Source organism: Lacerta agilis, chromosome 8, assembly GCF_009819535.1.
Source record: "Lacerta agilis isolate rLacAgi1 chromosome 8, rLacAgi1.pri, whole genome shotgun sequence".
In the NCBI taxonomy this organism is placed as follows: Eukaryota; Metazoa; Chordata; class Lepidosauria; order Squamata; family Lacertidae; genus Lacerta; species Lacerta agilis.
Window position 1 is genome coordinate 21,450,311 of NC_046319.1, and position 27,751 is coordinate 21,478,061.

At 44.0% G+C, this 27,751-nt stretch overlaps 1 protein-coding gene across 1 annotated transcript in view; it reads left to right on the top strand.

The window, feature by feature from the left end:
* Positions 1 to 12,523, top strand: part of LOC117051001 (putative uncharacterized protein C1orf196) — a 43,543-nt gene extending 31,020 nt beyond the window's left edge. The window contains exons 2-3 of the mRNA XM_033157004.1: positions 11,945 to 12,102; positions 12,518 to 12,523. Coding sequence (XP_033012895.1) covers positions 11,945 to 12,102; positions 12,518 to 12,523 — 164 coding nt within the window. The remainder of the gene's footprint in view (positions 1 to 11,944; positions 12,103 to 12,517) is intronic.
* Positions 12,524 to 27,751: the final 15,228 nt, after the last annotated feature.

Below are 27,751 nucleotides of genomic sequence, written 5' to 3' on the forward strand. Positions count from 1 at the left end.
TTTGACCACCTCATGAGAAGAGAAGACTCCCTAGAAAAAAACCCTGATGTTGGGAAAGATGGAGGGCACAAGGAGAAGGGGACAACAGAGGAGGAGATGGTTGGATGGTGTTCTCGAAGCGACTAGCATGAGTTTGGCCAAACTGTGGGAGGCAGTGAAAGATAGGCGTGCCTGGCGTGCTCTGGTCCATGGGGTCACGAAGACGCAGACACGACTGAACAACAACAACAAAGGGGATGTAGAATCCAGAACATTAATTGCTTCAGACTTAGAGGCACAACATTCACCATAAACACCAGAAATATGGGTGTATTGTTTTATATCGGTGTGTCACCTTTTCTTTTTCTTGGCATTTATTGTTTGCTTTGTATATGGAAAGTTGCAATACTCTGCACCATAGTACCAAAGCCACACACCCCCACTCTGCAGCATTTCCTAAGTTGTGGCATTCCCTGCCATGGGTGCCTTCCTATAATTTCTGTTGCTTTTAATTGCTTTTAACTCCTATCAAGAGAATAGGATGGGGGGGGGGGAGATGCCCCATTCTCTTGACTGTCGTTTTAAAAAGGCAATAATATTCCAATCGCCACATAAGCTTTGTGCAAGCAAATTAGGACAAATGCTGCACAAACACAGTCTGGGAGACCTGTTGAAGAGAGACCCAGACGCCCCACTGAGAAGGTAGGATGCAGCAACGCTGACAGATTCTCCACCTCCTCCCTCCCAGTAAATTAATTTTGTTGCCCAAGTGGCAGGGAGATAGGAAAAGCTGCTCCAAGTGCATTGCACAAAAGGCCAGATCAACTTTTGCAGAAGGAGAATCTGACAGACTGTGACCTCCGAAGCATCTTCCATCTATCACCAGCTGAGACATTTTCCTCTCTGGAAGTACAGAGGAAAGCCATATAAATAACTTAAAGTGATGGGGGGGGGAGCACTGGGGGCAGAGTAGAGAGCGCACTGAAAATCAGCTTGCTTTTCCTCATCTTATTGGGCAGAGCACCTGACTTTAAGATTGCTGTTTCTGAAACATCTGACAGCTCTCTGACAGGGGTGTGTGTGTGTGTGTGTGTGTGTGTGTGTGTGTGTGTTTTAAGGCAGGCATAGGCAAACTCCGGCCCTACAGATTTTGGGACTACAATTCCCATCATCCCTGACCACTGGTCCTGTTTAGCTAGGGATGATGGGAATTGTAGTCCCAAGCATCTGGAGGGCCGGAGTTTTCCCATGCCTGGTTTTAAGGCATCAGTTCTGGATCTCAAAGTGGTCCAATGTTAATTTCAAAAAATACATATTTACAGGGCATCCAACATGTACAGAAAATTTTGCTACCCATTCTTTAGCATTCATGAATCCTTTCATTAATATTATAGAATCTGTAGCAAAATGGTTATTTACTGTATTTATTTGCTTATTTCAAAATATACACTCTGCTTTTTGAGGAGCTACTTCGGCAAAGTGGCTTGCCATCTCCAATAAAAGCCAACTCCACCTGTCACTGAAAAGAAAATACAGAAAGGCAACATGCAGGACAACTAAATGATAGACCAGAATTCAAAGTACAATGTAATACAGAGTCAATATAATACCTTCCGACTGGGATAGATCAGTTGGTAGAGCATAAGACTCAACACCTAAGTGTTGGGACTTGCTTCCCTTCTAAGGAAGGGAAGAAAATTTAACGGGACTAAAAGCAGGAGCTGGAAAGGTTGCAACCTAAGAGTCCTCCGGTCTAGAGTTCCAGTGGAGGCAGATATACCTTAATCCTGGATGCTCCATTCCCTCTCCCACCTGTTTTCCCCTCTCTTCTTCCTCCTCCACCACCCCAAGAGTCAATCAGCATTCAGCGGCCGCTGAGCAACCTCAGTCCTCAATGGGCTGTTTAGGGGAGGGGATTCCCCCCTTTAGTATTTCCCCAACCCCAAATAAGCTTTAACTTCTAAACAGCTTGTGGCTTCCCTGACACTGCTGGTACCTCCCTCTAGTCTCGTGTGGGATTGCAAATCCTCCAACAACCTGCAGATCAAAATTGGAACGATCCTTTTTTTGTTGTTTGTTTGTTTTGTTCCTGAGCTCTCACGAGAGTGAGAACCCAAAAGACAGGACATTCTGGGATCCCATCAAAAGCCGGAATGACTTCTGTAATTCTGGGATGTCCCACTCAAATTGGGATGGTTGAGAGGTGTGTGAATGGTGCTGTTTTGGCAACATAAGCAGCAACACTTACCCCTGAACATTGGAAACAGGTGGATTATTTATTTTGATTTATTGCTATTTTTGATTTTTTTAATCCCACCCCTACCTAAGAACATGAATCTGTTGGGTGAGGCCAATGGTTCCTCTGGTCCATCTTCCTGTTCTCGCAGGGGCCAACCAACTGCCCTTGAGAAGCCCACAATCTGGACATGAGCGTGTGAGGGATCCTATTCCCTCCCCTTCACTACTTCCCCAACAGTGACTCTCCCTAGGTTTCACTGACAACTAGGATGAATCCTTCATATGGGAGTTCTCTCTGGGGTACCTCAGGGCTCTACTTTTGAATACCTCTTGCCACCTATGGGATCTCCCTTCCAGGGTTCCCAACTACTGCAGTTTGCCTTCCCTTTAGGCAAATAAGTGGCACACCTGGCTTCACTGTCCAGCCCTCTGTATGACAGGAGAATAAGCAAACAGTTTCCTCTTCCACAGGAAAGCTTTGTTCTCTCCTCTTAGTCACACCTCTTAAGGTACTGATCCACTGCCACAGTCAGCGAACGTTTAAGCACATTTAACTTTATTAGGTAACTTGAAAACATGGATGTCTCGGGTTATTACTGGTACAAATCTTCTTCTCATGTCATTCAGCTTCATTATAATATTTCCTGCATCCCTTTAGCAATCAATGGTAATGACCTTTCCTCCCATTCCCCAAAGCCTAACCTCTCATTTTCTCTCTCTAACCCTCCACCCCCAACTGCCTTTTAATGGTTGTTCCCCCTCCTTTTAGAATGCCAACTAGCTCCGCCTCCCAGGGAACGCCTACCTAACATGGGAGTGATAGGTTAACCCATAATGAACCTGAATCATCAGCAGGCATTATTCCGCCACAGAGCGCAACAATTCTCTCCCCACCCAAGATTCCAAAAACTTGCAGTGGATGTGGAGCAGTAGTTATTGTGGCTAGTAGCCATTGATAGCCACATCCTTCACGAGTCTAATCCTCTTTTAAAACCCTCCAAATTGGTCGCCTCCCCGAGAAGCCCAGAGTGGCACGCACACAAACAGAAAAACAATTCCAGTACCCTTGACACCTGAGATGCAGATTTTCAGGGCCCACCCTATTCCTGTGACTGTAATCAGGGTTTTTTTTAAGTATTTTTATTAAAGATTTCTTGATTTACAAAAGTCTGTGCAATGTCTCTCACCCGTATTTTTTTACATGCATCGTTTTTACAAATCAGTTTCATTTGTTGAGACATTGGGAGGGAAAAGGGGGGAAGAGGTGGACAGGGGTGGGAGGATGGGTGGGGGTGGGATCCGGTGGCGATGTTTCTATTTTACTTAATGCATGTGTGGGGTTTTGTGTCAATGTCGCTTGTGCAGTTTCTCTTTGCTATTCGTTTGTGTTCCCTTGGTGTTGAGAAAGGTTGGGGGTTGGCCTAGGGTGTGGTTGTTCATTTGTGATTGGCTGTGGAGGTCTTTGTTTTCATGTGTGAGTGGGGTGGGTGGGTGTTTTGGATCAGGTTAGCCATGTTGATTTATATGCCGTTGGTGGATTTTTGTCATTGTCTTGTTGGGCTGTGTGTGTGAGATGAAGGGGAACCATACCTGGTTGAAGGCGTCTTCTTCTATTTGTCCCCGTGTCAGAAGAAGAAGAAGAGTTTGGATTTCATATCCCACTTTTCACTACCCTAAGGAGTCTCAAAGCGGCTAACATTCTCCTTTCCCTTCCTCCCCCACAACAAACACTCTGTGAGGTGAGTGGGGCTGAGAGACTTCAGAGAAGTGTGACTAGCCCAAGGTCACCCAGCAGCTGCATGTGGAGGAGTGGAGACACGAACCCGGTTCACCAGATTACGAGTCTACCGCTCTTAACCACTACACCACACTGGCTCTCTTATGTAAACTAACCAAGCAACTATTAGAATTGGCCTTACTAAACATCTTCCAAGACAATAATGCCCACTTGCACCACAAAGAACTCATAATCCACCTACTCTCAGCAACCAGAAACATCATAACCAGACACTGGAGAGACCTGTCAGGAGTAAGCATGGACCAATGGTACCAAACAGTATGGGAAACAGCCTTACTAGAAAAATTAACCAATAAGCTGAGACTGTAGTCAATTTTAACTGCTTTTAATTCTGAATTTTACATTGTTGTTACCTGGGACCTGCCGGTGAAAGCTCCCTACAAAAAGATTCAAACTTGGAGCAGGGGAATGTTCTGTAAAAGCAAATATAAGTTTGCATTTCCATCTCCCTCAATGCTTACGCTCGTGTACAAGAAAAGCTCTTTAAAGCGGGAAGGGGGGGGGAGAGATAAGCCTCCCACAGCAGCCGTCTTAGGTTTGCTTAATCCCTTATTATTTATACATCACAGAGTTTTGTTTTGGTGGTGGAAACTGATGGATATTAGTTGGCAAGCAAAAAAGCTTCTATAAGGAGCAGATGGATTGCCTAGGCCTGTCTCTTATCAACGGAGAGTGAGAGTTGACTTGCGGAAAAGCCACATTAACCCCATAATTAATTCTTTCTTTTAAATAAATTTTTTTTTAAAAAAATCTACCACTTGGGTCCCAAATTAGCAATTCTCACAGAAAATTATGCATGCCAACAATGTGCAATATTACCGCTGCTAACGACCCTAATGGGCAATTGTTAAAAGCTTCGTTTCTCCAAGAGGGACAGGAGTAATTTTAAGCTGATGCTCCATTAGCAAACTATCGACCGCTGGCTACCCTCTCCTTCCATAGCACAGGCTTTGAGATGAAAGGTGTATAATTCATTTTGAAAGGGAAATGAGTGATAACATTGTGAAAGCCCAAAGCTTCATATTTTAAATGCATATTTTTCTTTATTACCTGAATGTGGGAAGCACGGTTTCAGCAGGGGTGTTACTTACTGGTAGAGCATCTGCTTTGCATGAAGAAGGTCCCAATCCTTGGCATGTCCAGGTATGGCTGGGAGAGACACCTCCCTGAAGCCCCGGAAATCCACTCTCAGTCAGGGTAGACCGTGGGGAGAAAAATTATGCAAAAGTTACACAAAATGGGGCCAAATATTTTCCTATTCTAAGTGAGGGTAGAAAGTATTGCCCTCGTTCTAATTTAGCTTTCAGGTGTTGTCACATGTAGCAAAAGATCCTTGTCGTTGTTTAACTGCGGTGTCATCCCATTGACTAAATGAGCCTCTGGATTGTATTGGCCAAAAGAAAAAAAATATTCTTTTTAAACAAAGAAAGGAAGAAATTGCACCAAGCCTCCTTTTCCAGAGGGTCAACAAACAGAAGCAAAATGGAGCCAAGTGTTGCTAGAAGAACCACGGCAGGAATGTAGGTGTGCTTCAAGCATTCCCTGGTACTTCCATGGATGCAGGTGGCACTGTGGTCTAAACCACCGAGCCTCTTGGGCTTGCCGATCAGAAGGTCGGCTGTTTGAATCCCCGCAACGGAGTGAGCTCCTATTGCTCTGTCCCAGCTCCTGCCAACCTAGCAGTTCGAAAGCATGCCAGTGCAAGATAAATAGGTACAGCTGCAGCAGGAAGGTAAACGTTGTTTCCGTGCGCTCTGGTTTCTGTCATGCTGGCCACATAACCCAGAAAGCTGTCTGTGGACAAACTCTGGCTCCCTTGGCCTGAAAGTGAGATGAGTGTCACAACCCCATAGTCACCTATGACTGGACTTAACTATCCAGGGTTCCTTTACCTTTTTTAAACCTTTACTTCCATGTTGCATGTCCAAAACTCTACCCAACCCACCTCCTTGGGGTCCTATTGACATCATTTCCCTCTCCAATGTCACTCTAGGATGGATTCTGTTATGTATTCAGTGGTCTGTGTTTGCCTGAGCTTGAGTCTGGACTAAGGATTCTGAACTCCAGAGGCTTTAAACAAGCACCAACAAATCTGTTCGCTTTGCTTTATCACAATTTCTCATCTTTCCAATCTTCATTTCAATTATCTGTGTTTCCGCATAAGTTTCCAGATTGTCACAAAAAAATTACCCAGCATTTTAGGACAAACGCACACATTTCTGAATGCAATTTTGCTCGATGTGCACATTTCACAATCCACCCCCTCCTTAATTCAATGCATTTATATTTAGAATGCATTTATATGCTATGCACACCTTCCCAGAATATGCACATTTGATTAGAGCACCGTGTGGCAAAATGAGAAGTGTGAATTTCGAAGGATGGCTGCGTTTCAGTTTGCACTTTGTTTGGGGAAGTGTGAAACCTGAAAGGAGCCAGATTTCTCCCCCATCTCTACATAGAAATGCATATTTAAATACCTGAGCAGAATGCACTTACGACATGTGAAAGTGAGATGAGCTATACATAGACCGATTTGTCCATTCTAAGTTCCAACAGAAGTTGACAACATAATTAGACATTGGCTATGAAGGAAAATGGTATGTGAGAGCACCTGAGTGCTAGGATATTTGTGGAACATTATTTCCTTGTCCAGATGAGGGCAGGATTCCCTCATATCTTGAGGATATCTCTCAAGTCAGGTTTAACATAAAGGGATTGGCAGGTACAGGGAGTGTTGCTGAATCAATGCACATAAGCATTCATTGAATGCAGATCTCACTTTTTTTTGCATCAGGACCAGTTTCCTGCTTGTCAAGGCACTTTTAGCATGAAAGTCTTTCTCTCTCAATTTCTCTGTTTTCTTCTTGCTGTTGTCCCTCTCTCATCCTGGAGTTCAAGCCATGGGGATGATTGGTATGACAAATTATTTTTAAAAAATGTTTTTTTTGCCACATTTCCTGTAGCTCTTCACCCTCAATAAAAGCTGGTGGAATTAATAAGATTGCATAATTGTGCTAAGAGGGGAGGAGAGGGGAAGGGAGGGAGGGAGGGAGGGAGGCTTTCTCTCTCTCTCTCTCTTTCTTTTTTCCTTCCTTCCTTCCTTCCTTCCTTCCTTCCTTCCTTCCTTCCTTCTTGTCATGCTGAGACAAGAATAGCAGTGATTGTGTTGTGTCCAGAGCTAGCACTACTCAGAGTGGACCCATTGCACCATGAACCACCTACATTAGTCATGCTCATTCATTTCAATGGGTCTACTCTGAGTAGGACTAGCAAGAGACACAACTCAGCAAGTTTCTATTTCAGGCTGAAGTTATTCTTGTGGAATCATTAAATACAAACAGAGATTCCTCATTGGGGAGGCAGATGCACTCTGTGCATGCTCAGCCTGTATATTTCTGAGGCTCATAATTCCAAATCATGCCCCCCCACTCTATTTAAACCTTTTAGGATCATAGCTGTCAACCTTTCCTTTTTCTTGCGAGGAATCCTATTCGGAATAAGGGAATTTCCCTTAAAAAGGGGGGAAAGTTGACAACTATGCTTAGGATGTTTCATGCTTTGTTTTTTTGTTTTTTTTTATAAGAATTTATTGGCATTTTCATAACAAGACATAAACCCACACCCACACCTACATATATAAATCAAATACAAACACAAATACAATTCTTCTTGTTTACACACTTAAGAAAATGTTCTAGTTCCAAATCTTGACAGTTGACTTCCCCTACCTTCTCTCCTTCGGTTTTAAATCCATATTCTACTTTAATAACATCATCTCTCAAAAAATTATATTCATTTAAAAAAGTTCGAACCTTAAACATAAATCTTAATAACAATTCTTTAAATCTTAACAAATTATTCTTATATCAAATCTAAAATATTTTCTTTCCCTTAAACTGCTGCTAATAACAAAAAATTTCAAAATATCCCTTTTCTTGTTAAAAATTAAAATAAAACTTAATGTCTTAACCCTCCGATTTCAGATTACCATAACAAAGCAGTAATATTCTATACTTAACACAGTTCACCCTATCCCCCCTCTGTCCAATGTCCTTCTCCATCTTTCACCGGAACCACTCCTCCAATTGTCCTCTTTTCTTGTACGTCCACAGAACCAGACACAGTCCCCAACAGTCCTTGCATCGAGCATCAGGATACACTGTTCATCTTCTCTTGGCTTCTCCCATTCAATGCTGCATTCTTCTATTTGTAAATATCTTAATTTCTTGCCCTTCGCTCCCGAGCTCACACCTCGGGGGCTGGATATAACATTCCTCACCGTCCTCGGGCTGCCACCACCGAAGGACGTTTCTTTTTCCGGGAATCGCCATGCCATCTCGCTCAATTTTTTAATCATCTCCTTCAGCTCTTTGCCAAGGCTTTCTTCCATAGTATCGAATATCTGGAAGGTCTCCTCTGTGGGAAGTAGATTTTTCTTCATATCCCCACTCAAAACCTTCAATTTCTGATTAAGCAGTTCCAGTTTCAGTATAATAATCCTTTCTTCATCAGTTAGTCCAGAGTTCAAAACAATTTCAAAAACAAAGCCCAACATGGTGAGGACGGGCATAGGTATCAAATTTCAGTTTCTATTTCAATGTTATCCGTCATATAGCAGTGATTTTCCACTTCGGTTCAGAGTTTTCGCAGCCATTTTCTCTGAGACCGGGGCGCAAAGACCAAAACTTTCAAATGGAATATTCTCCATCCTCTTCCTCCCCAAAGGGAGATCTATAAAGTCTCACTCATAAAAAAACTTGACAATGTATCCATCCAGTAGCAAGTATCACAATCCGTTATTTTCTTGCCTCCGAAGGGAGACAGGCAGACTTCCTTTATCTAAAGCCTCCCGTGTCGTTAAGTCTTTAAGCTCAGCAGTTAATCCAATTAAGTACTCACGACCTCCGGGCTTCTTTTCCTTTCATCTCTCAGGGAGAACGTCGTCGCTCGTCACGGCCAGTTCTCGCCGCTTTTCCGCCCGGTTGGGGCATTTCCCCTAATGGCCCGGCTCCGCGCTCCCTTCACCCCCACTCCCCCTTTACAGGGGGAACGAGGGAAGGGTGCTTAGCCTAGCGGGCCCGCCGGGGAGCCCGAGGCGCAGGACGCTCTTCCCGCGCCTCACCGGAGCCCCGCGTAGCGGTGGCAGGGCTCCAACCCCCGGGCTGGACTGGGTCGCCTCGCTGCCGAGGCAACCCAGCGACCGCCCGTGATGGCGACCTCGCCGGAAGTTTCATGCTTTGATTGAGTAGTATATTACAGAACATTTTCCTTCTTAGTAAGCCAATTGGCAAGCCATTGATTCATTGTATAGATTTTATGAATATTTCCTTAAAATCTTTGAATTTTAATACATTTTATTCTTTTAAGTTCAGTTTTAGATGGACAGAAGTGTTTTCCTTTTTACCTCTATAGATACATATATCAATGATTAGAAACAAAATATACTGCTTAATGATATACAGTCATACCTTGGTTGTTGAATGCCCTGGAACTCGTACGTTTTGGCTCCCAAACAGTTAAAAACTGGAAGTGATTGTTCCAGTTTCCAAACGATTTTTGGAAGCCGAATGTCCGGCACTGCTTCTGTTGCTTCCGATTGGCTGCAGGATGCTCCTGCAGCCAGTCAGAAGCTATGTCTTGGTTTTTGAACAGTTCTGGAAGTTGAATGGACTCCCGGATTGCATTCTGTTTGAGAACCAAGGTACGACTGTAATAGTAAAATACGCTGTTAACTAAGGCCACATTGGCACCATCTGTTTAAAGCACTACGATACCACTTCAAGCAGTCATGGCTATCCCCCAAACAACCCTGGGAACTATAGTTTGTTAAGGGTGTTGAGGGTTGTTGGAACCCACCCCCGTACCCCTCCCAGAGCTACAATTCCCAGAGTGGCTTAACAATCAATCCCTCCTCAGAGGGAACTCTGGGAATTGAAACTCTGAGAGGGGAATAGGGGCCTCCCAAAGGCTCTCAGCCTGCTTAACAAGCTGTAGGTCCCAGAATTCTTGTGGGGTAAGCCAAGAATGTTTAAAGTGCTATCATAGTGCTTTAAATGTGTGGTGTGGGTGATTATTTATTTATTTATTTATTTATTTATTTATTTATTTTTGAATGTATATTCCGCCCTGTACCAGGAGTTCTCAGGGCAGTTCACAGAACAAAAAGCAAAATAAAAAGCCACAAAATACAGGTGAAACTCAATAAATTAGAATATCATGCAAAGGTTCAATTCTTTCAGTAATTCAACTTAAAAGGTGAAACTAATATATGAGATAGACTCATGACATGCAAAGCGAGATATGTCAAGCCTTTATTTGTTTTAATTGTGATGATTATGGCGTATAGCTGGTGAGAACCCCAACTTAACAATTTCAACTTTGGTGTTTTCATCAGCTGTACGCCATAATCATCACAATTATAACAAGCAAAGGCTTGACATATCTCACTTTGCATGTCACATGTTAAACTCCAGTAGCTAATGAAAACAATTGCCTACATAAATGGACTTTTCCACGATATTCTAATTTTTCGAGTTTCACCTGTACCTAATCCAAATAAAAACCACAACCCGATAACTCCCCCGCCCAAAAAAATCCCCACATTTTAAAAGGGGATAGGATGTGGATGTGGCCTAACTCCTCCTTACGCATTTAGCTCCATCCTATTTGGTAGCCGACATGATGCCTTCCACAAGTCTGTCTGTTTATTTGTTTTATTCCCCTTATGAATCACTTCCCATGCGATATCTCAAAGTGATTTCACAGCAAAGCATCAACAATAAAAACAATTCCATATGGGGAGAAAGCAGTTCCATATGTGCAAAAAAAAAAAAACAATAATAAAAGAAAACAATAATTGGGGGGTGGGGCATTCCATATATTAAAAACAATGAAAAATGTCCTATGCAGAAAAAAGGCTTTACCCAACTGAGATGAAGCTTCTCAAAAAAGAAAGGACTTCAATAGGTGCCAACAAGGCAGCAGAAGTGGCACCTGTCTGATATGGAATGGCATTCCTGATAGTAAGTGCCACCATGCTAAAGACCCAATTTCAATATTGCAGGTGTGGGGAGCCTTTGGTCCTCCAGATGTTGCTGAACTCCAACTCCCATCATCCTTTGCTCTTGGCCATGCTTGCTGGGGCTGATGGGAGTTGCTGTTCATCGGCATCTGGAGGATCAACTGTTCCGAACCGCTGCTAAACCATACCAAATGGACCTCCTGATAAGATGACATCTACAGGAGCCCACCCACCCATGCTTTTAGAAGGCATTCTCCCAAACAAGAAGAACAACAGAATAGTAGGACGGGGGGGGGGGGGCGGCACAAAGAGGATAAAGGCAAATACTGGGGTGCACAGTAAACTGGGCTGATGGTAGAGGAACCTGGTGATGGGCAGGAAAAACCAGCAAGGAAGCAGCTGGAGGGAATGACTTGTGGTTTCAGTTGTCTCTGTATCGTAATGAACTGCATCCAGGGGTACTAACGAAATGTAATCTCAGAGCCGCTGTCTATAATCTTTGAGAGTTATTGGAGAACAGATGAGGACCCTATCGACTAGAGGTGGGCAATTGACGTCCCCTTCTTTAAAAAAGGGGGGGGTTGGGGTTGGGGAGAGAACCTGGCCCACAACCAACCAGTCAGCTTGACATCAACTCAAGATGAGGGCCTGGAACAGATAATTAAACAGTTGGTCCACCTCCCAACCCATCAGTAAAGTAATATTTTCCAGCCTCGTGGTTCTGAAGAAAGGGTTGATTTAAATAGATAGCTGCCTTGTACCGAGTTAGACCATTTCACCATCTAACTCAGCATTATTCACGGCAGTGCTTTTCAACCTCAGATATTTCAGTTACTTTTCGGCTGCATTATCCCTGATCAGCCACCCCTAGTCTCAAGAGCTCCCCTCTTGTCCTTTCTCCTTAGCTGTGCAGTCGCTACACACCTTGAACGACCAGATCTCAGACTTCATCATGAACAAGGCCAAAGCGCTCAGTGAAGATGACAATGCTTTCCTGCCCAACGAGAAAGACACACTGAAGAACTCCATGGCGCTCATGAGACACCTCTTGATGGACGCGCAGGTACGAAAGCAATGTGTTGTCCTGCCAATTATTTTTATTGATTTTCCGATATAAACCCAGTTACACGGATTAGTTCCAAATTAATACAATTTTGTTAAGAGGCTTCCCGCGTGCCGTTCTTGATGGAGCTTTATGATCTAATATTACTGTGTTTCATATTCTTATTTATTTCTATTGCATTCCTTCCCCCCCAAAAAAAATTATCACATAATTAACAGCTGCACTCTTAACGATTTCTATTCATGTTATTGTATTATTTAACCCCCCCCCCTTGCAAAAAAGCCTTCAAGTGAAGAACCATAGCTTTTTCCTTTTCATCCTGCGTCCAAAAGTCAGTTGTTGGCCTTACATGTCTCTCTGATTTTTTTCCTTTTTCCTTCTGCATTTGGGGCTATCTCTCAATGTGTTGGGACAGTATTAGCCTTGCATGCATCACAGATGTAGGGAATGGGTTACTTTTTAATGGGAAGTGTGGAAAGCTGTGGTGATGGTGGAACGCACACAAGAAGTGTTTGAGCACTGGGGCCTGCAATCCTACGGTTCCTAAGAGGGAATCCCAGGGGCTATCAGAAATATTGGTGATGCTTCCAAGACTTTCATATTCAATCACAACCCAGGAACCAGACATTTGAGAAACCTCCATATCACCCAGTAGATCAACACCCTGTAGTTCACGGCAGTTTGCAGGAGAGTTTCCCCTGTAAGTTCCAGAGATCTCAGAAGTCCACTCCATAGCAACTCAGAGCAGAGCTTTTCGTGTCACTGCCCCTGTTCTGTGGAATAGCATTCCTACTGAGATTACGGCATTTCTGTTCTGTGGGCTTTCATAACCTGATAAATTGGTGTTTACCATGAGCCTCTACTCAACAAATCTTTATTACGGTCAAAGACCAGTATTTGAAATCTAAAAAGCGCTTTAGGAAGCTAAAAGGTATTAAAACACCAGGTGAATATAAAAATCTATAAGAATCCAAGAGAAGGGTCAGGAACATTGGGCGGGTGTGTGGAAGAGCACAAATGGTTTGATATATAAAGGTTTTAACAATCATTTACAGAGCACTCTGATATGTTCATTAAAACTGATTTGTGGCACTGGTCATCCTCCTACGAATCTCAAGCGCTGCTGTGCAGAACCTAGCAAGACTATACATTGCGTCAGGATCAGTATCCGAGAGCAGCAGGCAGGTGTAAAATTGTCCTGTGCACCCTGGGTACTTTTGAAGTAGTGGGGAAATCAGGCTAGTATGAATGTCTCTGTAATACAGGCACTGGAGAAGGACATGATCCAATGTTTCTATCTGTCCCGAGTCACAATGGCAATGTCCCTCCAGGTAGTCAATCTTCCTGTATCGACCTTCAATAATGGCCGAGGGGATGGCATGACATCAAGCCAGGGTAAAAGCCCTTCGGAGTTTAGGGACTTCGATGAGTCTCTACTTTCTTTTGTTGTTGTTGTTCAGTCGTTCAGTCGTGTCCGACTCTTCGTGACCCCATGGACCAGAGCACGCCAGGCACCCCTATCCTCCACTGCCTCCTGCAGTTTGGCCAAACTCATGCTAGTTGCTTCAAGAACACTGTCCAACCATCTCCTCCTCTGTCGTCCCCTTCTCCTTGTGCCCTCCATCTTTCCCAACATCAGGGTCTTTTCCAGGGAGTCTTCTCTTCTCATGAGGTGGCCAAAGTACTGGAGCCTCAACTTCAGGATCTGCCCTTCCAGTGAGCACTCAGGGCTGATTTCTTTAAGGATGGATAAGTTTGATCTTTTTGCAGTCCATGGGGCTCTCAAGAGTCTCCTCCAGCACCATAATTCAAAAGCATCAATTCTTCGGCAATCAGTCTTCTTTATGGTCCAGCTCTCACTTCCATACATCACTACTGGGAAAACCATAGCTTTAACTATACGGACCTTTGTCGGCAATGTGATGTTTCTGCTTTTTAAGATGCTGTCTAGGTTTGTCGTTGCTTTCCTCCCAAGAAGCAGGCGTCTTTTAATTTCGTGACTGCTGTCACCATCTGCAGTGATCATGGAGCCCAAGAAAGTAAAATCTCCCACTACTTTCTTTTAGTCTTGCTTTAAATCGTGTATGTATTTATTTTTAACTGTTTCTAATTATCTTGTGTTTTCATCGCCTATGGATCAAATTGTAAATGACAAGCCAATAGGCACTGTATCTCTATAGCTGCTAAAATGGATGGTTAAAATCCTTTCTTTCTCACTAGCCATCCAAAGAGAGTTGTTACTAGCAACCCATCTCTAAAATTGCCCGTGCTGGGGGTATTCATAGAAAGATAAATTTGCCAGTCATTTTTCCATGCTAACGAATGCACCTTATGATATAAGCGGATGTCTGGGAAATTGAAACCACCATCAGATATCAGCAAGTACATTATGTTCAGAAATAAATGTGTTAAATATGTAGAGACCTCTGGGCACCAACAAAATCACCAATTAGTGTGCAAAGCAGGTGATCTAAAATTGGCCACTAGTACTATTTCAGATTTTGACAAATTTAACCATAAGCACTGAAATACTACAAAAAAATTTTTTATTCTGGTATAATGTTTCAAATCTACTAATAAATACTAATAAATCACCAACATATGAGGCTATTTTAAATCTTACTTGCACATGAACGAAACCATGAATTCCCCCAAGATTCAGGAACCTTTCCAGGAGTTCCAAAAATAAATCAAAGATCAATGAAGGCAGAGGGCTGCCTTCTAGTGTATCAAATACATCCAAACCAAACACATCCAAAATAATTCCATTTCTCCTTTTTTTGTTATTTAGAGGAAGCGGCATAAAATTCTTATGAACGTTCTAAATTCTTGAAGAAATTGAAACTTGTCCAAAGTAACAACAGAAATTGCCAATATACTTCATCAAATGCTTTCGGCATCCCAAGATTTAAGTGCAGCTGGAGCTATTCTATATTATTTATGGCCATGGAATTGGATACCAGTCTTAGATGATCCACCCCCTGTCTATGCTGCATAAAATCCACTTGATTTAAAATGTACTACAGTTGATAACCAGTGTCTGAAATCTATTAGTCGAAATGGCTGTTTGCATTTTATCATGGACGTAAATTAAATATATTGCTCTCTAGTTTACATAACTACTATGGCCTTTGCCAGGCCTGGATATAAGAGAAATATAGGCACCATAGGTTGACATTGGCAGGCCTATTCCCCCCCCCTTTCCTCCCCTTTTCCTTAAATAATATGCTTAGGCAGTTAGGGGCCAAAAATATCTAAATATGTCTTATACCATTCTGGGGGGGGGGGGGGGGACAACCATCTGGTCTAGTTCTTCATGGACTTCGTTTTATGAATAACACTCCTAATTTTTTCAATTTATTATTCTAATTCAGTCAATAGGGTTGGTGTTCTTCCTATATAATTTTTAATAATTCTGAAATTCTAAATTTATTTCTGGAAAGCTCAGAATGCCGGGCTGGTGGTTGCTGGTGTAAAGGTAAAGGTAAAGGGACCCCTGACCATCAGGTCCAGTCGTGTCCGACTCTGGGGTTGCGGCGCTCATCTCGCTCTATAGGCCGAGGGAGCCAGCATTTGTCCGCAGACAGCTTCTGGGTCATGTGGCCAGCATGACAAAGCCACTTCTGGCGAACCAGAGCAGCGCACGGAAACGCCGTTTACCTTCCCGCTGGAGCGGTCTCTATTTATCTACTTGCACTATAACGTGCTTTCAAACTGCTAGGTGGGCAGGAGCTGGGACCGAGCAACGGGAGCTCACCCCGTGGCAGGGATTCGAACCGCCAACCTTCTGATCAGCAAGCCCTAGACTCTGTGATTTAACCCACAGTGCCACCTGGGTCCCTTGGTTGCTGGTGTACTAGATGCCAAACATCAGTCAAATTTGGACAGATATATTTTTACCATTGACCTCACCGAAGTCCCAGTTTTACAAGGAGGAGCTCTGCTATCTAAAATCAGACAAAGAACCCACCAATGTCCTCTACAATGTCCTGTAGAGTGTAGGTAGGCCACTGTTATTCTTACTCAAAGGGAACCCATTGAAATTAATAAACACAGCTATCCTAGGCCTTTTTGATGGACCACTACTGGGTACAAATCATTGATCTGATCTGGTATATAAGGCAACCTCCTGCAATCCCACCTCTGCCTGGCTCCAACATTCGCTGTTCTGTTTACTTTCCAGTCACAAGCTCGTCTTCAGCTATTTACCACTGCACGGCGAGCGAGATTGAAAATAGTAACACATACGCCAGCTGTGTGGGCAAGAAACAAGTGGAAATATCGCTGAGTTCTGTTGATGCGCTTTCTTTTCTGAGTTGCAGTAATGAGTGTTCGCATTCTGCAGTAGCCAAGTGGACCTCCTCTTAGCCATGGAGACAGTGGCTGTTTTGTAAAGCGAGGCTTTTTAACCTATTCAAACTCTTCCTCTCCTTGGCAGCCTTGATAGCTACTCCAGCATAGTTCTTGTTTCTACAGCGACAGTTAAATAGCCTGTGAGATGGCCTTGCCACCCAAACCCGCTCCGCCCCAGTCTCCAGATATCATTCCCTCCATGGACTAACCCAGAGAAATGTATAAAGGCAACTATTCTTCCTCTCTCTCTCTCTCTCTCTCTCTCTCTCTCTGTATGTGTGTGTGTGTCTCCCCCCGCTGCTGCACCCAGCTTCTGGTTGATCAAACGAGTTGTTGTCAAAAGGAACGAAATGTTGTGTGACCTTTTGCTGTGTGTTTGCTCTGCAGAGATGACAAGGACGCCTTTCATGCCCTGGAATGACTCGGGGTGGGAGGCAGGGTTGGAATCGGGGTGGGCAGGAGCAGCTGGTGAGATGACCCAACTTGTTCAGAGGTGGCATTTAGGCCGAGCAATTAAAGTAAAAAGTGATCAAGTCGTGCAATCGTGCAGTTGCTTCCCTTTCCGGCAACGAAAGGGAACACATGCACAGACACCCATCTAAAGATTCCCACACTCCAAAGAACCACAGAATTATTAAGCAAACTGAATTAATAGCATACAGGTATGTTCCATATGGCTCATACTGAGCAAGGGCCATCTCACTTCCCTGGTCCCATTCTAGCCCCATTCATTACATCACAAGATTACTGGGAATTTGGGGCCGTGTTCCTTGCCTGACCCCTGGCACTGGGCATGCAGAGGTTGCAACTCGGTGGCACAGTACATGCTTGGCATGCTGCAGGTCCTGGATTCAACCCCGTGGAAGACCCAGGAGAGTCCCTTCCATTGAGTAATGGCAATCCTGAGCTAGTTGGATCAATTAGCTGGAAGACCCTTTGGATCCCTTCCAACGCTACCGTACAGTTCTGTGTTTCTATGGATAGTGTCATCTTGTTCGGCTCATAAATAACATTCACAGCTCAGTGACCAAGCCCCAGTTTTGCATGCAGAAAGTACCAGGTTCAATCCGAGGCATCTCCAGGTGTACCTGGGAACAACTCCTAGATGCAACACCCTGCAGGGATCACATCCAATCGGGATGTGCAATGCTGAGCTAGATGGACCAACACAGCTTTCCTTGCACATATATGCCTATGCCAACCTCCACCCAGAGAAGCCCAGGCATGAGCCTGTGTAGGCCACCTTCCTAGGTGCTTTAGGGAGTTCAACCCCCAACATCTCCAAGAAGAGAACCTTGCCTGCAATCCTGGAGCTCCACTGCCAGTTGATGTACTGAGCTAGATGGAACAATGGTCTAAAGGCTGCTTTCTATATGCTGCGTGTTGCTCAGTGATAGGATTCTGTTTGATAAGGGTGCCTGTTTGCACAAGTGTCTTGATTGTATGCAGTTGTATCTTAACTAAGTCAGTCTGAAATAAGACACCATGAAATTAGAGGAGCTGAGTTAGCCATGTCCATTCCTTTTTGTATGTCTACTCTGAGTAAGACTGACATTTGCTACAACCCAGGGAAGTCTGGGCATCTCTTTAATGAAAAGCTGGACTGCAATTATTATTATTATTATTATTATTATTATTATTATTATTATTATTATTATCATCATCATCAAACCCCACCCATCTGGCTGCATTGCCCCAACCACTCTGGGCAGCTTCCAACACATATTAAAACATAATTAACATGAAACATTGAAAACTTCCTGATACAGGGCTGCCTTCAGATGTCTTCTAAAAGTTGTATAATTATTTATTTCCTTGACATCTGATGGGAGGACATTCCACAGGGTGGGTGCCGCTGCCAAGAAGGCCTTCTGCCTGCTTCCCTGTAACCACTTTTCTCAGTGGGGGAATTGCCAGAAGGCCCTCTGTGCTGGATCTCAGTATCTGGGCTGAAGGGCAGGAGTGGAGATACTCCTTCAGGTATACAGGGGCAGAGGCTGTTTGGGGCTTCAAAGGTTAGCACCAACACTTTGAATTGTGCTCGGAAATGTACCAGGAGCCAGTGTAGATCTTTTAGGACTGGCGTTATATGGTCCCAGTGCCTGCTCTCAGTCACCAGTCTAGCTGCCGCATTTGGCATGAGTTGTCATTTCTTAGTCACCTTCAAAGGTAGTCCCACGTAGAGCACATTGCAGTAGTCCAAGCGGGAGATAACCAGAGTGTGTACCATTCTTGCAAGACAGTGCACATTAACAGGTGGGGTATCAGCCAGTGTACCAGATGGAGCTGGTAGACAGCCGCCCTGGACACAGAATTGACCTGTGCCTCCATGGACAGCTGTAGTAAATAAATACTCATTACAAAATATTCTTCTGTCGGGGGGGGGTGTTTAGTAGTGTGCCCGTTGCTTTAGAATACCCTGTCCTCCCCACAAATAGGATTCTCTGTGGCTCACTGTGGTTTTAGGCTGCAAGTCTAGCTTGAATACAGTAACAGGTAGGTAGCCATGTTGGTCTGCCATAGTCGAAACAAAATAAAAAAAATTCTTTCCAGTAGCACCTTAGAGACCAACTGAGTTTGTTCTTGGTATGAGCTTTCGTGTGCATACACACTTCTTCAGATACACTGAAACAGAAGTCACCAGATCCTTAAATATAGTGAGGGAGTGGGGAGGGGTATTACTCAGAAGGTGGGAATGGGTGATCAGCTGATAGGTGTGGAAAACCTGTTGACGACTCTTAACGGCTGCGATTAGTCTTGCAGGGAAAGGCAAGGGGTGAGATGGCTAAAGATAGCTTTGTTATGTATAATGAGATAAGAATCCAATGTCTTTGTTCAGACCAGGCTTCTCCATAGTTTTAAGTTTGGTGATAAGTTGCAATTCAGCCACTTCTCTTTCCAGTCTATTTCTGAAATTTCTTTGTATTAAGACAGCTACTTTGAGATCTTTTATGGAATGTCCTGGGAGATTGAAGTGTTCTCCTACTGGTTTCTCTGTCTTGTGATTCCTGATATCAGATTTGTGTCCATTTATCCTTTGGCGTAGGGTTTGGCCTGTTTGTCCAACATAGAGAGCTGAAGGGCACTGCTGGCATTTGATTGCATACACAATGTTGGAAGATGAGCAATTAAATAGTCCTGAGATTGTATGTTTGATGTTGTTGGGGCCAGTAATGGTGTTGTCCGGGTTTATGTGGCAGCAAAGTTGGCATCTGGGTTTATTGCAGGCTCTGGTACCAGTGTCCATGTTGAGTCCTGTTGTTGTAGTATTATTGTGGGTGAGGAGCTGTTTGAGATTGGGTGGCTGTCTGTATGCGATGAAAGGTCTTCCTCCCAGAGCTTGAGAAAGAGAACTGTCATTGTCTAGGAGAGGTTGTAGATCTCTGATGATGCGTTGTACTGTTTTAATTTGGGAGTTGTATGTGATTATTAGTGGTGTTCTGTTATTTTCTTTTTTGGGTCTGTCTTGCAGCAAGTTCTCTCTGGGTATCAGTCTGGCTCTGTTGATCTGTTGTTTAACTTCATCAGGTGGATATTTTAGTTCTAAAAAGGTTTGCTGTAGATCTCTTAGGTGAGAGTCTCTGTCTGTAGAGTTGGAACAGATGCGGCTGTAACGTAGGGCCTGGCTATATACAATGGATTGTTTGGTATGTTTGGGGTGGTAGCTAGAAGCATGTAGATATGTTTGTCGGTCAGTTGGTTTACGGTATAAGGTGGTGTCTATGTGTCCATCCTGTATTTTTATAGTAGTGTCCAAAAAGTGTATTTCTTGCATAGATTGGTTCATTGTTAGGTTGATGGTGGGGTGAAAGTCATTGAATGTCTGGTGGAAGGTGTCCAGGGTCTGTTGACCATGTGTCCAGATAATAAAAATATCGTCAATGTAACGCAGGTACAAGAGAGGTTTGAGTGGGTGGGAGTTTAGGAAACGTTGTTCTAAATCTGCCATGAAGATGTTGGCATACTGTGGGGCCATGCGGGTGCCCATTGCTGTGCCGCTGATCTGAAGGAACAGATCCTCACCAAATTTGAAGTTGTTGTGGCTAAGGACAAAATGACAGAGTTTGGTAGCAAAGTCCGCTGTGGTTTTATCTGAAATGGTGTTCCTTATAGCTTGTAAACCATCGTTGTGTGGGATGTTGGTATACAGAGATTCCACATCCATAGTGACTAGAATAGTATTGTTAGGAAGGTTATTCAAAGATTGTATTTTTCTCAGAAAATCTGTGGTGTCACGTACGTAGCTGGGAGCACTGATGGCATATGGTTTCAGAACAGAGTCCATATAACCGGAAACCCCCACTGTAATGGTGCCAATACCTGAGATGATGGGGCGTCCTGGATTTCCTGGTTTGTGTATTTTGGGTAGAAGATAGAAAGTTCCTGGTCGAGGTTCTGCTGGTGTGTTCATGAGGATCTGTTCTTGGATGTGTGGGGGTAGCTCCTTAACAATCTTGTTCAGTTCTTGAATACAGTAATCTGCCACATTGCTGAGCAAAACCTATGCCCAACCCAATCCTTTTTGGCATCAGGCAAACGTACAGCCAGTGACATTGATGGGCTAAATAGGTGAAACTGTCAGTTTTGATTTCTCTCTCTTCCTCATTTTTTCCAGTCATATGTGTAGTTATCCGTATTTCCACATCAGTTTGTGATTAAAAATTTAAAGTCCTCATGAAAATTAATCAGCATTTGGGGCAAATTTTCCCCGTTATTGGTTTTTTTGCACGCAATTTCTCCTAATGGAAACATTTTTTGAAAAGCATTAAGAAAAGTGCATTTTGAGGATTTATTATTATTATTTTAGCAATAAAAATATTCTGTCCCAAAGGAGGGGGGATACCCCATCCCTAGGGAGGCACACTTTAAATCTGCCTAGGAACAAGCTGTTAGTTGCCCTCGCTGCTCTTTACGGATTCCGCTCCACCCGGAAAGAAGCTTGCCGGAAATTAAAAGCTCCGGAAAGCATTCCTTGATTCTCTCCAAATGTGGTTTGCTTGAAGAGACGTCTCCATAAAAATCCAGAGATAAGAGCGGGGAGCTACAGAGAGATAACACATTGTTGCTCTTATCTCTTTCAACCGGGAGCCACAAACTTACTTCCATGTAGCAAGAGTGATAGCGGACTCTGTATAAACATTTTTTTTCTGATTTTTTAAAAGGTGATATATCGTGCTTAGCCTTAGTAGGTGCTAAGTGGGGACCCGGCTACTCTGTTGTTATTATTTTAAAATAGTGGGAGGGTACATTACTGCTCCTTCCTTCCTTCCTTATCCTATATGCTGGAAGCTGGTGTTAAACCAGGGCAAGCTACCCCATATCTAAACTCCATTCTGGAGCAGTCAGTTCTGCTGACTGAGCCAGCCTAACCAACCCTTTTAGCTGGCTTCATTCACCAGGTCATGTGAGTGAACTGAACAGGCTTAGGGTCTGCCAAAGTCCTCCCTCTCTAGTCCTGCCCCACTCACCCCGAATACCCCTTTTCTAGGGCTTACAGTGGTTTAACATATGGTAGACTTGGCTCAGCTAAACTGGCTGGGTCCCAGGACAAGGAAGCTACATTGGCTTAAGAAAAGATGGGGAGTTAAACCAGAATAGCCCAGCTGGGCCTGGAACCTCCCAACTCAACTGGAGATCCACTGGATCCCCTTCTCATCATGATGAATCTTGCTCTAGGATTGCTGTTGTATCAGGATATTAGTAACATGTACATAGTAAAACCGAGTCAAATAAGTTGCTGTTCTTGTTCTTGTTGTTCTTGTTCTTGTTGTTTTCCACCATTCCTTCCAAAGAAGCCCATGGCAGTAAACAACAAAGCAATATATATATTTACAAACACAACTGAAAATGTATTTTAAAAATGAATTATTAGGCACACTGTCCCGATTCACACTTCCTGAACTAATTCACCTACTCTGAATCTGCAGTGCTTTTCAGTGCCAAAATGCATACTTTAGCATAAATTGCACGCACGGATGCTATTTTACAGTACATTCAAAAATTCATACTTCATGAAGACTTTTTTTAAAAAAAAGAGGTACAATTTTGAATTAGTTTTTTTTAAAATAATAAAATAAAATAAAAAAGCAGCGTGACTGGGAAGTTGCACTTATAAATGTGAACTTGACATAGACTGATCCCCATCCATTCCTAGTCATGAGAATCCAAGAATCAGGTCAATATTTAGGGGTGATAGGAGTTGTAGTCCAAAACATCCAGACAGCACCGGGGGAGGAGCCCATAGGCAGAGAATTTGTTTGGCATGCCAAGGCTGCTGTTTCATCTTCCAACAATTCCAGGTAGGATGCGAATGGACTCCTGCCAAAAAGTCTGTAGAGAGACTTCTGGTCAGCTCACACAAGCCTTCCCCAAACTGATGCCCTCCAAAGGTGACTGGACTCCACCTCCCATCATCCACAGCCAGCATGGGGTGAGGGTGTTGTAATCTGTAAGAACATAAGAAGAGCCTGCTGGATCAGGCCAATGGCCCATCTAGTCCAGCATCCTGTTCTCACAGTGGCCAGCCAGATGCCTGTGGGAAACCTGCAAGCAGGATCCGAGCACAAGAGCCCTCTCTCCTCCTGTGGTTTCCAGCAACTGGTATGGCAGCAACTGGAGGGCAGAACATTGGCTAATGCTGCTCTAGCTATTCCTACGGTGAGGGATGCTGAATGAACCCCGTTTTTGTTTAATTTCTACATAAACAGCATTGCAGTTGCGCCGAGCAGAGATGCTTCCTTTCCCTTTGCAGGAAAGGCTCCTGCTGTAATCCATGCACCTGGCCCGGGTTTTTCATCACATACCCAAACCAGACTTTGCAGGATACTGGCTAGGCATGCCTACAGCTGTCGGGATTTGGCAGAGCCGCCAACCTGGAATTGCATAGCCTGAGCTGGCGCCACAAACTGCCTGTGGGTTGCCACCTCTTCCGCTGGAAATGCAAACAGTGTTCCAGCCAAGGAAATTTGGAAGCAGGTTCAGCAACAGTCAGCCTAGCAATTTCTTGGATAAGGATCTGCCCGTTACTCTTATTTGGCTAAATGGATATAATATGATTGAAGGGAACTCAACCAGTTAGCCAGTTCTGTGACTAATATCACAGAGGATGTATCACCCCCAGAAAAGGACTTGCCAAATACAGAAGGCCCAGGTCTGGCTCTCCCATGAGGCAGACTGAGGCAGTCACCTCAGGAGGAGCAGAATCTAAGAGGGTGGGGTGCCCCCGTGGGTGCCCTGCCTGCCAATGACAGCAGAGAAGCAAGGAGAAGTGGCTTCGGGGGCAGCTTTCAGCAAGACCTCGCAAGAGCCCTATGAGATCTCTTGGAGTCCTCATAAGATCTCATGGGCATATTCCTTGTTGGAAGCCTCCACTGCTTCTCCTTGCTTCTCTGCCATTACCACAGGTGTCCTGGCTGCTCCCTGCCACCAGAAAAAAAACAAGGAGAAGAGACTGTGGCTTACCAGGTTCTGGTGATATCTCTCCAGAGATGCTGTGAGCACTCTTCCCACCCCCTATGCCAACACAACAACCGTTTTGTGACTTGCTTCAAGTTCCAAATGTGTGCACCGGCTTATAAAGCTGGCAGCCCTTGATTTAATAGATACTATGCGTCATTATAACAATGTGGGGAGGTCCCTGCTTGGTGATGAGAATGGAGAACAGCCACTGCTTTCATGTTATGAGAGAGAGAGAGAGAGAGAGTTTATTCTGTCCTGGTGAATCTTTGCTTTTATTGTCCCTGTCTTGTTAGACATAAACCACTTTGCAGCCTCACACATCACTGCGGACCTCTATGCACAAGAACAAGGGAGTTGGGCATAAGGTCGCTGCTTTAAAAGGTTCTGACATTTATGTGAAACGACAGTGACTTACATTAAAGTTGCCCTTGTCAATTACTTCGCTCTCAGTTGTTCTTTCTATCAGATCCAGATCTTGGCTTCCTTGCCGTTAAAAATAAATCAATCAATCCTGCTTTGGGGAGCAGGCCCCCATCTGTGCAAATGGGCCATAGCCCTACTTTTGGTGGCAAACTCATTAGCCCTCTGATTGATGATATGCCTTTGAAGAGAGAACAAAAAGTTTAGGCATGGGCTGAAACAGAGATGATGTCCAAACACACGAATTCCAGTTTTAAGAATCTGTTGGCTTGTAGAGCCACCCTTTAATGCAAGTGATGTGGGTTCTTCTCAGGCTTAGATTTTGACTGGAGCTGGGGCAGGGACCCCATCTTTCCTTCCCACTTGCTGGTGCATTTCTCTCTTCCAGCCTATAGACCTCCTCTTCTCATATCTCACATGGGAATTGTAGTTTCCCCTTCTTTTGCACACATTCGTACGAGGCAGGGATAGCCAACTGGGAGCTGTCCAAATATTGCCAGTTGGAACCAGCACAGCCAATGGTCAGGGGTGATGGGTTGACATCATTAACATCTGCCTCCATTGCTTACACACTGCACTCTATTTTCATGTCTCCTTGTTTTCCTTGGAGGGCATAATGTTGGCTACCTTTACACCAGGACAAGTTGGGACAAGAGGAAAGGAGGAGAAGGGTTTAAGTAGAGAAGTCTGAGGCCGACATTCGTCCTATATAGTTGATGGAGCAGTTGCCAGAGAAGCGCAGGAGGAAAGAACGGTGGGGAAGAAGAGAGCATATGGAAATAAGGAGAAAGGTGTATCTAGTGGTCAGCGAGATACCAATGGGGAGCCCGCAAGTCGAACATAAGGAGATCCCTGATGGATCAAACCAACAACCCATCTAGTCCAGCATCCTGATCTCACAATGGCCACACAGATGCCTGTGAGAAACCCGCCAGAGCACTCTTCCCCTCACCACTGTGGTTTCCCAGAACTGGTACCCAGAAGCTAATCGCTGCTGATAGCATAGTCTAACTGTGCACTACGTGAAGAGGTACTTTCTTTTGTCTCTCCTATTGTAAAATTAAAAGAATCCATTCCAGAATGCCAAGCAATGTGTAAATTAAAACCCAGATCCCCAAAGAGCTGGTGACTCCAGCAATTGTCTGCTGCTACCATCAATAGCCAGGCAGACTCCAAGTATAAGTAGGGCCATGTTTGCATTCCGATCACAGTTGCATTATTTCCACCCATGGATTTCTTCTCACCAGCTTCACAGCCTCTTTCCTCTGCATTTTAGCTCTCCTTCAGGCATCAGTGACCAGGCACTTTCAACCAAGATGGTGCAATGTAGCTTCTCAATTTCCATTGTCATGCTCAGAGCAACTCCCCCCTCCCCATTTGTACAGAAGTCATGAAAGTCTTGCAAAAGTGTTCAGGCACACGTTGGAGAATGGTTTCTGATGTCATTGATAGCTCGCTCCCTTGGTTTCATATTACTCTCACCATGCCTGACTACTGGCCGTGCTGGTTGGCTAGTGATGATGGGAGTTGTAGTCCTACGGCATATGAAGGGGCAATGAGTTCTCCACAGTTACTGTAAAATAGGCAGATTTTTTTTGTTTTGTTTTGTTTTACTGTATGGCTTCGCCTCATTTTTGCTTCTCAATTGCTTTTTTTTTTTTTAGGAAAACATTCCATGATCCTTCCTAAGTCGTTCCATTTGAAAAAATTACGGGAGGTTCTTCTTTTTTAAAACAAAAAAACAAAAAAACCCAACAATGTGGCAAACTCTGCTGAGAAATTAAACAAGGCAGTCACTCTTCAAGTGCTGTGATTTGTTCCAGTGACCTTAATTAAATCCCGGTGGCCAACTGTGAAAATTAGGGCATATAATTTGCAAGTTACAGTAACTTGCTAGTGTTTATTAACCTTGCAGCTTCAAATGTAAGGTTTCAAGCTGTTGGGCACCTTCTCATAAGACTCTTGTAATAGAACCTATTAGAATGGCATTTCGAAATGGATGTATTTCTCCCCCCCAACCAGTAGAAAGTTACTGCGAGTGGCTGATTAACCTGTCCAAGTAGGCGGATTTGTGGGGTTTTGGGGGTGTGTGTCTCTTTCCATTTCCTCCAGCCCTTCTCTTGGGTGGTCAAATGAGGACAATGCACATACCTTGTTCTGTTTCCACTTGTTTGCGGTGCGTTTCTGGGCTCAGTTCATGTTGGGTTGGGCTTTAGCGCATCTGACATTAACGCCTTGATAACTGCATTATACAACTGATCTGGCCCCAGGATCAAAACTGGCAAAGCGCAGTTTGGAGATTGCAGTAATAAGAGAATTTTAAATAACAATGCTCTTCCTGCATTCAAATCATGGGGGTGTGGCAGTGTGGGGAGAGGGAGGAGAAAGGAGTTGGTCTATATGCCATAGGTAGGCAAACTAAGGCCCGGGGACCGGATCCGGCCCAATCACCTTCTCAATCTGGCCTGCGGACGGTCCGGGAATCAGTGTGTTTACATGAGTAGAATATGTGCTTTTATTTAAAAAGCATCTCTGGTTTATTTGTGGGGGCATAGGAATTCGTTCATTATTTTTTTCAAAATATAGTCCGGCCCCCCACAAGGTCTGTGGGACAATGGACCGGCCCCCTGCTGAAAAAGTTTTTTGACCCCCTGCGACTCTATGCTCATTGAGAGCTCTAGCTTTGAATCCAGTGGTAGTGATAATGGGTTATTGTCACTGCTGTTGTTGCTGCTGCTGCAGCTGCTGCTAAAATTTGTATACCACTCTTCATCCAAAAAAATCACAGGATGGTTCACAACATAAATCACAAAATAAGACCATAAAATACATATCAAATAAACAAGAGCTACTGTTGAGTAAGCTGGTGCCCACAGGCGTGGCATCAGCAACTGCTACATCCAATTTTTAATTTATATAACACAGTTGATGTTGACCTTCTAGAGCATGGGTAATCAGCCAATGAGGAGCCCTGAAAATACTGCCAGTGTCCAGCCCTCACCAGCCCCAGCCAGCATGGTCAGTGATCATTGACGATGGGAGTTAGAATTTTGAAGCACTAGAGGTTTCTCCATCCCTGAGCTAAAGGAAAAGTCCATGAAACGGCATGCGGCATGACATATCCGTGCACCAAGATGCAAATATATGCAGATTTCATTATTGTCCATGATTTATGCTGGGTGCAATTTCCTCGGCACAGAACAAACATCCCCAGTCCAAGAGAACTGAATTGATTTTCAAAATTGCCAAAGTATGTGGCTTCCCAGTGAGTGAAAAATAAAGACAGATGGCTGTGGATTCATGAGAATGTGTTTTGTTTTAATACAGAGGAATCATTACTGATGTCTCCATTGCACTGGCTTTAATTAGTTTCCAACACTTTAGTCTCCTATAACTTGCTCTTGTGTCATTTAGAGGG